This window comes from Archocentrus centrarchus, chromosome 17, assembly GCF_007364275.1.
Source record: "Archocentrus centrarchus isolate MPI-CPG fArcCen1 chromosome 17, fArcCen1, whole genome shotgun sequence".
NCBI lineage: Eukaryota > Metazoa > Chordata > Actinopteri > Cichliformes > Cichlidae > Archocentrus > Archocentrus centrarchus.
Window position 1 is genome coordinate 21,051,287 of NC_044362.1, and position 13,716 is coordinate 21,065,002.

The window sequence follows — 13,716 nt, forward strand, 5'->3', positions numbered from 1 at the left end:
TGCCACTTTTTCTTCTCTGTGTGTTGGATCTCATTTAATTACAAGAATTTAAATTAGTATCAACTCACACTGCTGCAAAAATGCCACAACAAATCCAACTGGGAGAAAAGGCTGAGGTATGCCAAATTACACAAGAACTGGCCTGAAAATCAGTTGCAGTATGCAAAGAGGATAGGTACAGAGATGAGTGTCTACAACCGTCTTTAAAACACAGTGGAGGCTCTGTCATGGTTTGGGGCTGCATTTCAGCCAGTGGTGTTGGGGATCTCATCAAAACTGAAGAAATTATGAACCATCAGATTTAGGAAAGTGTCTCATTGGCAATGTAATTTTTCAGCATGACAGTGAGCCCAAACATGCTGCTGACGGAGTAAAAGCAAACCTTTGTGAAAGAATGGGGTCGCTCTCAGGAGCTCAGTGAATTCCAGCAATAAAACACTTGGGATAAATTAGAGGAGAGACTGCGAGCCAGGCATTCTCCTAAACGGAGCAGCTGAAAGAAGAAGAAGATTAAAGATTATTGTTATTGTTGCTGTTGTTTTCTAGTGAAATAATTTTTTTAATTAAAATGTTATAGTGTTGTTTTGATTGGAAAATGGGTGAAGCCGTTAAATGAAAAAAATAAAAAATCCAAAATATTCTTCTGTATGTGCATCTTCAAAAGGCTTGAAACGCTGATAGACATTTCAAATTTATCAAAATTATAACAATTTATTAAAATAATTTCAGTAGTTTATAACAGAAACAATAACAGTTATTTATATGGCACCTTTAAAAACAGAATGTACATAATGCTTTGACAGACAAGCCAAAGAAGAATACAAAATTGCACATTAAGTAAAGTTTATTTATAAAGTGCTTTTCACGTACATGTAGTTAAAAAGTGCTGTACAACCACATAAAAACTAGGAATACACATTTCATTATTATAATAATATGTTTAAATGCATCATGTCTGTACAATGTGTAATATTCTAAATATAAATATAATAGAAAATTAAAACACAGTTAACAGCAATAAAAAACCACGTTAAAAAACAATCTGTACACATCATGAGTTGGCGGTGGGCCATATGGTCGAGTGTATTACAGATGCGCATGCGCAAGGGCTGGACTCGGCTTGTTTTCCAACCCTCGCGTCTTCGTGCTTTGTCGTCCACCTCCGGAGCTAGTTGTTGCTTGTCTGAGGGGTGATTGACTATAATGGCGACGCGATTATTTTGAGTTGAGTCTATGGCACCGTCTCTGGTTGACAAAGGGGGCATCTTGGAGAGGTTTTTTTCTGCACCGCAGACTACAGTAGTAAGGATAAGCAACCGCGAAAGGAAGCACATTCACCCCAGCCACAAGGAGGCAGGGGAGCTTTAATCCCGCTAGCATTACGATAGCTAGCAACTCCGCTTACTAGCCTGCTAAGTTGAAGAGGTGGGATTCAAGTGTATGGACTGGAGGAGAGGGACAGCCAGTTTGCAGAGTACTGAGATTTGTCTCCGCTAGCGGTTGGCTACTTTACAAGCTTTTGGGGTATTCACTTTCTCATTGCCAGAGGCAACACTTCGGAGGCACTAGCGTGAGGTTGACGCTAGCTTGTAATAGTTTTTGGGAGAGGATCCAGAATCCTTTTTGGGTAGCTAACTACAGCTAGCAGGTTAGAGTTGTGGATTGTTCCAGTCTCCTTCCTGTTAGGACTTGCTCTCACTTGCATTTGGAAACTCTCTTCCAGCGCACACATAGCTGGCTAGCAAAGACTGCTAACTCGCTAACTTTTTAAGGATTGTTGTAACCTTTGCGACATCTTTTCGTAAATGACCACCGGGAGGAATAACCGAGCCATGATGGAAGGAGTTGGAGCGAGAGTGGTCCGCGGACCTGACTGGAAGTGGGGGAAACAGGATGGAGGAGAGGGACATGTTGGCACCGTCAGGAGTTTTGAAAGTCCAGAGGAGGTGGTGGTTGTCTGGGATAACGGGACGGCTGCCAACTACCGTTGTTCTGGAGCTTACGACGTAAGGATATTAGACAGTGCTCCAACAGGTAACTTCACATCTTCTGACTGGTTCTGCTCAAACTTTTAGGTTGATTTTAGACTCATGGAAGTGGCTTCCAATGGAAAAGAGTAGTTTATGTTTGGAGCTTTTCGAGGGTGTAAGAATAAGTTAGTTGGTGCTGCAACAGTTATTACAAGTTTCTTGGAAGCAGGAGGTTAATTACAACTATTTTAAGATATGAGCTAATCATTTCAGATCTACTACCCGATTTGTAGTTAAATGCATCCTTTGGCTTTGAAAGCTTTGTATGAAAGGTTTGAAAATGAGTCACTGTTGAGAACATGTCAGCACAGCTCATGGCTCTGAAGTTCACACTGCTTGGAGAAACTTCTTTTGCTCATTATGTTAAGGTTTGGAAGCAGGATGTGATTTCAAGGACCAGTGTAATAGCAATACATGCCAATCCAGTTACTTTTCTCAGTGCACATCCCGTTGATGGACTTCTCATATCCTCTCTTCCATAAGGAGTAGTTTCCTGCAGTTATTTCCACTGTTCATGAAATTGTATGCACATCCTGAAGGGGAAAAAATCTGAAAGAGCCCTAAGGGCAAAAGCAGTCCAAGTGCTAATACATTACCAAATATTATTATGGCTTTTTTAAAAAGTATGAAGAACTGTTTCTGTATTGCCTCCAGAATATGTCTCTACAGCTGTTGCAGTAGCATTACCAGTGTGTGCAGTGCACATTATTATGTTTAAATTTTGACTAATCCTGCTCAGGCATCAAGCATGATGGAACCATGTGTGACACCTGCCGTCAACAGCCCATCATTGGTATTCGCTGGAAATGTGCAGAGTGCACCAATTACGACCTCTGCACAACCTGTTACCATGGAGACAAGCATCACCTGAGACACCGGTTCTACAGGATCACCACCCCAGGCAGTGAGAGGTTGGTTAATATTTATATAAAAATTCTTGTTTGGCATTTGGACAGAGGAGAAAAACACATGGGGCTAAAGCATGTAACATTTTATTCCTGCTCTCAGATCTACATCCAGTGATCAGCACTTTACTACAGCTGTTTTCTGTTGTAACCAAACGCTATTTGCTTTTATTGTGCCTCACTGTAGACCCACCAATTATAAAGTAGACATAGAGTAGCCAGGTAATCCCTGCACTTCATTGTGATTGGTTGGTCTTCCCCTTTACGTGTGCTGTGTTGCTGTGTGCGTTTCTGACATTTGAGAAGTCTTTTGTGCACTCTGCCTTTTAGGCAGACTGTGTCTATCTCTATGCTCCCAGCCCTCAGTTGCCTGGCAACAACTCAGCCTCGCTTTAAGATCAGTCAGACCTTTTCAGAAATCATATTAATGCAGTGTTTCCCATTTAGAGAACATATTTTCTTTTTTCTTTTTTTTTCTTTTTCTTTTTTGTCTTTTGGAGAATGTATACAATTTATTTTCCTTGTAGACTAGTAGTAGTTACACATTTATTATATTGATCCCATTATTTAAAATATACTTTCAGACAGGGTTTTTCTGGGATCATAATGGGGCTTTGGGTGTTGACAACACCTGTAAGCACGATTAATCCCCACATAGTTAAGGCAAAGAGTCTGTTACCTAAAAACCTAAGCTTCTGCCTCTAAATTTTTGTCCATTTGATTTAAAAAATGTATTTAAAGATTTAAACAATGTATTTAAAGTTAATTAAATTAAGCACCACTATATAAAAATTAGGTATTCCTTTGAAGAAGGTCAGATTCTCTTTGGTGGATGGGTGGTGTTTTATATACATATGCAGGAAAAATTAGCAAGCTAATGTTAAACACTAAATGCTAGGCCTGGTTGCTACTTGAGTGACGGTGAACAGTTAGATTGATCATTCTTTTTGCATATGTCAATGTCAATTTTTATTTCTAGAGCACATTTCAAAACAACTTTGCTGACCAAACAAGCTCTACTACAAAAATAAGCAAGATAACTCCATAGGTGAATAAAATAGAATAAAGCATAGAACATAAAAACAAAGCAGGACATAAAAACCAGAAGAGTTACACTTACTTATCACCGTGTCCCAGAGCGCCGTTTCTTTCCACTAATGGGTTTGTAGAAATCACATTAAAAGTGCACACAGCAAAAACACAAACAGGTGTTTTATCAATCCGATCAGCTGGTAACACTATCACGTTTTTAATGCAAGTCACTAAGTATGACAACAGGAAGTGACATCATTTTGCTGGGAACTGTATTTTTTTTTTTTTTTTTTCCTCCTAGGGTGCTCACAGCTCCTGGGATTTTATGTTTAATAGGAAGCCTGACATTGTCCTTTTTTTTTCTCTTCTTCCACTCGGTTTCACTCTGGCTGCTTTCACTTTGCTTTCTGTAGCCCTGCGAAATCAAGTGTGAACAGGACCGTCGCGAGATCACGTGTGCACATTGGGAATGAAACTGGCCATGCCCGGTGGTAGATTGCAAATTGGGGTGAAATAATACTGTAGTGCAGCAATCTAGCCAGAGAAAACAAATCAGATTCCGGTATTAGCGATGGGGCAGAGTGCGTGGGGTGCGCCAGTTGCTAATTGCGAAGAGTTCAGATAGTGAAATTCTCAGCCCATTGCAAGATGACCTCAGCATGGTGCACCACCAGGCAGTCAACCGCAGGCTAAAACCCTGTATTTTACAGGCATGCAGACAAAGCAAGCCACCAGTCAACAACAAGAGTTTGTGACCATGTTAAGTTGTAAATGTTAGGCATCTTACATGTCAAGCCATTCTTCACATTGAAGATTACAAAGACATTTGCTGTCGCCGTCCTGCGGTAACCTTTTTCCCATTTCAAAGTAATCCCTGACTTTTTTTAACTAAACTTTGGTAGTTACTCACAGAGACTATTAGGGGGCAGCTATCACGTTATACCACCTGTATTCCATTGGTGGGTCACTGATGAAGCGTGATAATGTAAAGTATGTTTCGAATCTGACTGAAAATTTCAGAACTTTTTCAGATTTTTTTTTTTCAGAAAACATTGAGTACATGAAGGATAGAAATTAGTTATGTATATGAAACTTGTTACTACATTACAATGTAAGACACCTTACATTAAATAATAATAATAAAAAAAACTCGACATACACATTTATTATAACCACCTCAGGAGGGGACAGAATAACACTAGGTGTGTGCAACCCAGTTTTTCTCATTATTTAGTTTCCAGAACGTGCAAAGGCACGCTGCTGTGCTTTATATTGTTATCAGTATTTGCCTGAAGTCTTGATGTGGTCACAGATTAATTGTCTTACTGGATGCCCCATTATTTTTATTTTTGATCTTTATTTTCTGCTCATTTTCATGTCTAAAAATACATTTTAAATAAACCGTAAACAGAGATTTTTCAGATCATGTACCTCACAATAGTGGTTTTACTGCAAAGGCAGTGGTAGGATTACTATAAAGCCTCTATAGAAAGCACTAACATTGTCAGTACATTTAGCTAATGTTGCCAAAACATCTTTTATTTGGGGCCAAGCAGCAAAGCTGCGGGCGCCCATATGCCGCTTTTCAAGCAGTAACTCCTCAGCTCAACTCAACTCTGCTTGGTTTTTAGGGTTTTCCATTAGGTGCTAGTACCTGGTGCCAAGTATTTTTTTAGTACCTACTCAGCTGCAGTTCCAAGCGTGCTGAGTCAGTCCTGAAAATGTGATGCAGAATGCATGCCACTGATTGGCCAGGAAGTGATGTCCCTAGATGAGTCAATGAGAGTGACTTCTTCACAAGAATCAAACCTGCCACACTAACCAATGCAGATGTTTTTTGTGCTTGGTGGCTGAAAGCAGAATTCAGAGGAAGTTAGGCTGAGCGACCATTGGTGTTTGTGTCGCATACAAATGACATCACTGGACATTTGGACCACCTTGCTGAGGCGGTACTCAATTGTAATGGAAAATGAACAAAACTGAGCAGAGTTAAGTTGAGTTGAGTCAAGCCAAGTAGGTATGAGTGGAAAAGAGGCAATAGTGATTGTAGGTTTTCTCATTCATAAACTTGTTTTCTTCTCCAATGGGAGTCTGTAGCAGCAACCATCTGGTCAAAAGTTGTGAAATTTGGTCCAATTCATCAGGACAGTCCTCTTTATCATTTTCACCAAGTTATGTGCCAGTGCCTTGAGCACTCTAGTGCCACCACTGGGGCAAAGTTGGACTTGTGTTTGCGATCGTAATTTGTGACCCGTGTGGGTGATTTGGGAAATCGAGATACCATTGGAATCCTTTGATCTAGCCAAGCTCAGCACAGCCTATGACGTAATTTTCTACCATATTGGATTTTTCAACATATCGGATTTTATGAAATCCTTCAGAAGTTTTCACAGGTCACAAATTTTGTCTAATATGCACCAAAATGGACTCAGATCATCTTCAGGCCAAGCCTAACAGAAATTATTGAATGGATTTTTGATTTTCCAAAAAAGCTTGCCTGTCAGAGCCAATTGGTGCCAGTCGCCAAACAGGAAGTGAGCTTACATCTCAGCAACGCTTTAATCTATCAAAGCCAAACTTGGTATGTAGACTTGGGACCACTTCAGAAGGAAGCACAAGGATTTTGGTGGTATTTGACCTTTAGTGGGTGCTATAATTAGTAAAAATGTGTTTTGACCAGTAACTGCTCATGTTCAGATTTACAGTGAAATCTGTGTGCCCACTAATGCAGTGCCAAGTTTTGATGTTAATGAGCCGCTATATTGGGTTTCATGCAAAGTGAAACAAATTTTTCACAGAAGCATTTGCCCGCAACAATTGAATTTGATACCAGAGCTGCCAAAAAGGAAGTGAGTTTATGTCTCAGTAATGCTTCGGCCTGTCAACACAAAACTTAACAGTAGTCTTTTGGACCCTTCCCTGAGGACACAAGAAATTTGGTTTCATTGCACCTTTGTGTGTGTGTGTGTGTGTGTGTGTGTGTGTGTGGGGGGGGGGGGGGGGGGGGGGGGGGGGTAATTTAAAAAAAGTAATTAACAAAAGTGTGTTTTACCAGAAACTTGCTGGGAGATCTTAACACCTCTTCCTTTCTATTCTCACAACTTGTTTTCCTTGTTTCCTTGCTGCTTGGCCCCATCATTGCTGCTTGCAGCTATATTTTGTCATGAATCCGTCATGAGGAATTGTATGGGTTAAACAAATGACAGCAGGAGCATGTGACGTCTGATGTGATCTTTTCCGTCTTAGTGACCAAAATGAAATCAATGTTCCACATCAGGTGTTTACAGGTGACTTGTTTTCATATCCTTCTTCTAAATTTTTCAGATCTTGAAAGAAGAAACTTTGTTACTAAATAATTCACACACACACAGACAGATAAGATCAGGTCAGATTGCAGAAGAGAATTTTACTTTGCCTTGCTCACTATCAGAAGATCTCAAAGTTTTATAGACTGAGTGCCAACATATGATGGAGGGCATCACCAGAAACGTGTACAGCAACACTGAGTGGCATTTAGAGAAGTTTACTCTGCTATGATGACTAGAATGGAAAAGCAATGCCCTTGGTCTCATCCTGAGCTGCTGTATCACAGTTGCTCGTGGGCTGGACGTAAAGTTTTCAAGAGTCCCTGTTTGCACATGGGCTGCTCTCTGTGCTGTAGGTCAAGATTAAGGAAGCTTATGTTGATGGAAGACCAAGCGATCAAACATTTGAAATGTACTGTCTTGACCTCTTAATATCCCTACTTACTAAGTTGCACAACTTGCGTTTGACATATACTGTCAGCACTGTGATGGATGCTTTCATCCCCTTCAGGCCTATATTAGCTAAACACAATAGTTTAGTAAATGAACACATGGTCCAACAGCTGGCAGACTTTTCAACTGCATTTCCCTCGAGACAGACATTGCATAATGCACAATGGGTGCTCCAGAACTCCCTGACTCACAGTGCTTCTACTGCATGGTGGAGTGTTTTGTTACACCACATTAGATTCTTTCACTAACTGCCTGGGAGGGAGTGGTTAGAGGCCGCAAGCTGTTTGGATTGGTTAGACCTACACTGTCCAGCTGCTGTGTTTACCAAGACTCACATTGTCTTTGATTGTTATAGCTCTGCTGGATATTTTATTTGCCAGTACCTTTTAATTTGTTTCTCTTATAGCTATGCTGGAGTTTTGACTGCCGTTTAGAGCATTGTAGGGATGTATTTGAGTACTTAAGTGCTTACTTATCATTTGCCGTCTCACAAATTTAGTATGTTTCTGATTTTGTGCCTAAAAAATATATATGTTAGGCATATAGAAAGCAAATCTCTGTATCATTTACTGTGAAATATTGTGTTTGTGATTTAAAAAAAAAAAACAACTGAGAAGATGGTAAAAGCAAGCACAGCTTTCACAGTGATGCAGTGGTTGGCCCTTTTGCCTCACAGCAGGAAGGTTCTGGTTGTTTGGAGCGTCTCTGTGTGGAGGTTGCATGTTCTCCCTGTGCCTGCTTGGGTTTCCTCTAGGCACTCCAGCTTCCTCCCACTGTGTGAAAAACATGCATTAATCAGCATTAATCAGATGTGAGAGTGGCACATCTGATTAATGCTTGTCCAAAAAAAAACTAATGGTCTCTTTTTATAAACCTTTTGTCTTGACAGAGTACTTTTGGAGTCACGTCGCAAGTCAAAGAAAATCACAGCTCGAGGGATCTTTGCTGGTGGCCGGGTTGTGAGAGGAGTTGACTGGCAATGGGAAGACCAGGATGGAGGGAGTGGGAGGAGAGGAAAGGTATGGTTTTCAGCCAGAAAAAGTAGAGTCTCTAAGAGTCTCCTTTTTTCCCCCTTTCTCCCCAAAGCAAAAGCAAGCACTATACCATTTATCTAAAATGGCACAAAGAGTGCTTTACTAGTTCTCTGCTGTTTCTGTAGCTTTGCAGAGTAGCACAGATAACACATTTTACAAATATAGCTTCTCATCTGAGAGCTTGTCTGGGTTCCAGTCATTTAGAATTGTCTGTAACAAGCACAGGATTCAGATATTAAATAAAGGTAAACGGTGCTCGATTCAAATATCAATGGTAATAAAAAGAAAGGAAATTTGTCTCCACGAAATCCTGTTTCACAAGTGAGCTTTGTTTGTTCAGATAGATATATGAGATTACTAAAGGATAGCATTGTGAAATATGAGTAAATTTGTCTCAGCTTTATTTTAAAGCTGCGCAACTAAATGGATTATAAATCCTTGGAGGAAAGACAGGCCTGCCAAACATGCCAGAGAAATCTCAAAGATCTTTTTCACAAAACAGTCTTAGGCAGGAAAAAACAAACTTACATCCCAGGATATGTTTTGGTTAAAAAGCACAGTAGCCTGAATGAAAACAGGAAGTTCACTGCTTGACTCAGTGTGTTAGTAGGATAACACAAACAGACCAGTTCATTACTGTCCCTTGTATACTTTTAAGTTGCTGTGATTGCGGATTAATGAACATAATAACATTATTGCTAAGCAGTCTTTTTTAAATTTAGAAAAATGTTTTAGTGTAACTGCTGCGGTAATCCAAATCGGTCTCTGATATTATCCTGGAGTGGAGAGTTAAAATTAATTAAATATGTTTTATTATTCTTGTTGCTCTGCACAGCAAAAATTAAAAGGAAAAGGATTTTATCCTGGTATCTAACAGCAGTCAGGGTACCGCCAGCTTACACACAGAGATCTGTGCAACCCACCTGTTATGGACCCACTGCCAAACCGGTCATGCTGGATGATGCTGCAGGCAGCGTAACATTTGCTACCGTGTCTCCAGACTCTGTAATGTCACATGCTCAGTGTGAACCTGATCTCATTTGTAAAGAGAACTGGGCACGTGTGGTGGACCTGTTAGCTCTGGTTTTCTCTGGTTGGTTGAGTTGCACAGTGGTCATCTGTGAGCACAGGTCCCACTAAAGGACATCAGGACACTTTTGTGGAGTCTGTTTCTGTCAGTTTGATCAGAAACGTGCACTTGAATAGCCTGCTGGGGATCATTTGGCAGGGCTTTGGCAGTGCTCCTCCTGTTCCTCCTCACGCAATGAAGCAGATACTGGTCCTGTTGCTGGGTTGATGCTCTTCTTCTCATGTAACGGGTCAGCAGTGGTCTGTGGCAACCACCTGTAAAACTCCTTTTCCTTTCTGTGGGTTGTCTTGTTGTCCCTTGGTGTACCTGTTGTCACTTTCATTTGCACCAAAGGAGGTGAAATGGATGATATCCCTGAAGTTTACCTGCCTTTGTGTTATACTGTGATGACTGTGTTTGATCTAGTTGTATAGCTTCAGTATTTTTTTTTATTTATCACAAGTCATTTCAGTGTTATCTCGCGTCACAGGTTTGCCCCATGACATTCGAGCTTGTTGTGGCACCCACAGGTGGAGGAACTTTATTGTGCATTTGCACAATAATGAGAGCAGACATAATTGTACAGGTTGTCTTCAAATCTAACAAATGAGAAGCAGGATTTGTTTCTATGCAAAAATCCAACTTTAACCTCCAATTTAGTTGTCAGGTCTTCCACACAGGGATGATAATAGCCCTGCCCCCCCCCCCCCCCCCCCCCCCCCAAAAAAATGCAGCTTGATTCTTGTACATCTTTACTGTGACTGTAAAAGCACTTTCTTTGCTGCAGGTTATTCCAGCCTTAAATGTGGCATTAGAAAGTAATACGATGTCTGATGAGGTTGAATTTGTTTAGCACAGTCTATTTAGATTTATGCTCTTACTGTGCTGTAAAGTACGTGGATTTTGACTCGGGTCCAGTCCCCAGTGTATTCAATTTAAGAGTCCCTCTAGGCAATTTAAGACTTCATTTTGCTGTGTTATTTAATGGCATATCTCATTACAGTTTTATGATGCTGTAAGCAGTATGCTCTCCAGAAAACCACTATTACATGTCCTGCAGCTTAGATGTTCTGTTAGGTTAGCATGAATATTACCTCCTAAGGCCCATTAATCAATTAACACTGGAAGGGGGCTGAACATAATTTAATAGTTTGTTTTCTGTATTTACTTAAGGCACAGCCTTTAATTAAAGAAATAATTTATTCCTCCACAGTTCTCCTCAGCGATATGGAAGCTCTGAGCTGCTTCTGATGAGGAGAGAATTGTCTTGTAAAAATCCTTATTTTTCCAAAGTAGAATGAATTTTGAAGTCCAATATTCATAGCTTATTGGGGTTTTTTTTTATGCCTGTACACATCATTTTTCTTAGCTTACAGCTAAAAGTCATGAACTGGTTCTCATAACAAAGTCACGTATAGCATTATTGATGGTGTAATGCACTACGTACTAACGCAAAGGATCTGTAAAGATGCTGTGGCCCGTCTGTTGGGGTCCTTAGTGATAGTTTTCTCATTACACTGGACCACCACACTAGTCAAGAATAGCCCAACTGCCTTCCACTCACTCCCTTCTAATTATAAAACTTGGATGCATGCACCGAGGAGTTCAGTGCAGCCAACAACAAGGAATTTATTAATGTATTAATAATGCATGCACAAAGAAAGACTCCAGAGATGAGAAGAACAGCTTTCTCTCTGGGAATAAATAGTAGTTGGCTTAATTAATCATCTACATATAAAAGTTTTGGATTTTATACCTTTGTATGAAAAAGGGTCTGTGGTGGTAGGAGTGTCTTTGGAAGGTCTTTTTCCTGGAGCAATTTCTGATGTTTCCAAAGTATGTAAAAACAAGTGACTTTGGGAAGTTGGGATCAGTCAGATGAAGGCTTGCACAGTGGATACATATTAAAACACTCAAAAGTGCCTTAATGTCAGTGAGATGATGTTGTCAGCCATATTCAGAGAGAACCAACTCCAATGGAAAAAAAACAACTAAACTTGATTCTTTGTTAGTTCGAATCTTGCTCAACAAAAACTCTGCACTTTGGCTAAACTATGCTTATTTTTCTTGTTTTGGTTTCCTTTCAAACAAACACTAATTGTTTATTTGTTTTAATTAAAACATCCTTGGAGATTGCACAGGTATAAATAACTGGGGAAGCAATAAAAGGTTTAGTATTGACTGTGAAAATGCAGATGCAGGGTGAACTAAAATGTAATCTAATTGTGACCCCATACATCAAAGCCTAATTGGGTTTGTTCTTGATTAGTCCCACCCCTAATATTTCTTAGTGTTTAGGGAATTAAACTTTGGTTTAAATTCGAAAAACTCAGTAACTGGTCAAATAACAGAGCATGTGACACAACACTATACAGTACTGTGCAAATGTCTTGATCCACTCCTCGTTACTTCTGCACAGATTTCAATAAATTGCTGTACCTGTTTCCCATTTTTGTAGCAGAACCTAAAGAAATGAGTGGTGGCTCAAGACTTTTGCATAATGTACAACATAGAGAGCATGTGACAAGACACTGTAGATTTATTTCAAAATGTGGTTCTGGATCTTTGAAGATAATAAAGCTCCATAAAACACTGTATTTATTATCAGGTGTAAAAAGATGACAAAGATCTGTTTGAAATATTACAGAAACCAGCTCCCCTCCTCTCACTGATTTAATTTCACATAGAGTATGTCAAAGCTTTTATTTTCCTATAATTCTGATTAAAACAGCCTGCTTTCAGTGTGTTTCTCATCTTCTCCCTCCTCCTCCACAGGTAACAGAGATCCAGGACTGGAGTGCAGCCAGCCCTCACAGCGCTGCCTATGTACTGTGGGACAACGGGGCCAAGAACCTGTACAGAGTTGGCTTTGAGGGAATGGTGTGCAAACTTGTAGTCTGACCCTCATCCTCACTACCTCACTCACGCAGACAGATTCACACAAAAGATCAGCTGTCAGTTGGCTTTTTTTGTATGTAACCGTGGAGCTCGGGCTCTTTCTTTTACTGCTAGGCCTTTGTGAGAGCCACGCTGCCAGCGTGAGTATGGCACTATTGTGCGGGCAGCTGGAAGGGAGAGGTATCTGCATGATAAAGGCAATCTGTTCCTTCTGCTTTATAAGGGGACACAGTGAACACGGAGGTCAGCTTTAGAAAGAGGGACATTCTCTTGGGGATGTCGGGGACACAGCTACACACGCGTTCCAGATGAAAAGCATTTCCTTCATTGGTGCAGACTGCATCTGCCTTTTTATGAAAGCGGCCAATCGGGTTTCTCAGTTGCATAACAGATTTGTCCTTTGTTATTCTAATAGGTTGAAAGGAAGGTAGGTGGCATCTGCCTCTGGATTAAGTAAATCATGGATTAGACCCCCCATCTTCACTGTTTTATTTCAGCTTTATTTTATTAAGACAGGGCAAATCCTGCAAAGAAATACAAAAGAATTGCAGCTTACTGTATTTTCCGAACACAGTGTGAGAGGCCAAAGCGTTTACTCTATAGTGATGCCTGCTACGTGTGCACAGTTCCATAAGATCAAATATGTCCTGCTGGCTGCATGCAGTCCAAGAGACAGTTATTAATATACTGAGACATGTTGTAGTCAAGACTTCAGTGTTCCATCATTTCAGAGGAGTATTTGCACTGTCTTATGATGATCTCTGCCCTCTAACTCTGCTACAGTGACTGCACATCTGAGTCATCATAAATGATGTGATGCTTTCTCTCTAGCCGTATAGTGTTTCAGTTTCCTGCCATATGCTTAGGGCACTGATATTGTGGATGTTGTAGGCAATTAATGTGCTTCTGCAGCTGAAATGCACAAATTCTCAGTTTCATTATTCATCACTATGCCCCTTTAATGGAATTACCTTGGTTAATTATCTAACC

The 13,716-nt window shown here is 40.3% G+C and overlaps 1 protein-coding gene across 5 annotated transcripts in view; it reads left to right on the forward strand.

Annotated features, from left to right (window-relative positions):
* The first annotated feature begins 1,121 nt into the window (after positions 1-1,121).
* Positions 1,122-13,716, forward strand: part of mib1 (MIB E3 ubiquitin protein ligase 1) — a 62,321-nt gene continuing 49,726 nt past the window's right edge. For all 5 annotated transcript variants that reach the window (XM_030751692.1, XM_030751693.1, XM_030751696.1 and 2 more), the window contains exons 1-4: positions 1,122-2,034; positions 2,770-2,941; positions 8,615-8,744; positions 12,604-12,708. In XM_030751692.1, coding sequence (XP_030607552.1) covers positions 1,806-2,034; positions 2,770-2,941; positions 8,615-8,744; positions 12,604-12,708 — 636 coding nt within the window. In that variant the 5' untranslated portion in view covers positions 1,122-1,805. The remainder of the gene's footprint in view (positions 2,035-2,769; positions 2,942-8,614; positions 8,745-12,603; positions 12,709-13,716) is intronic.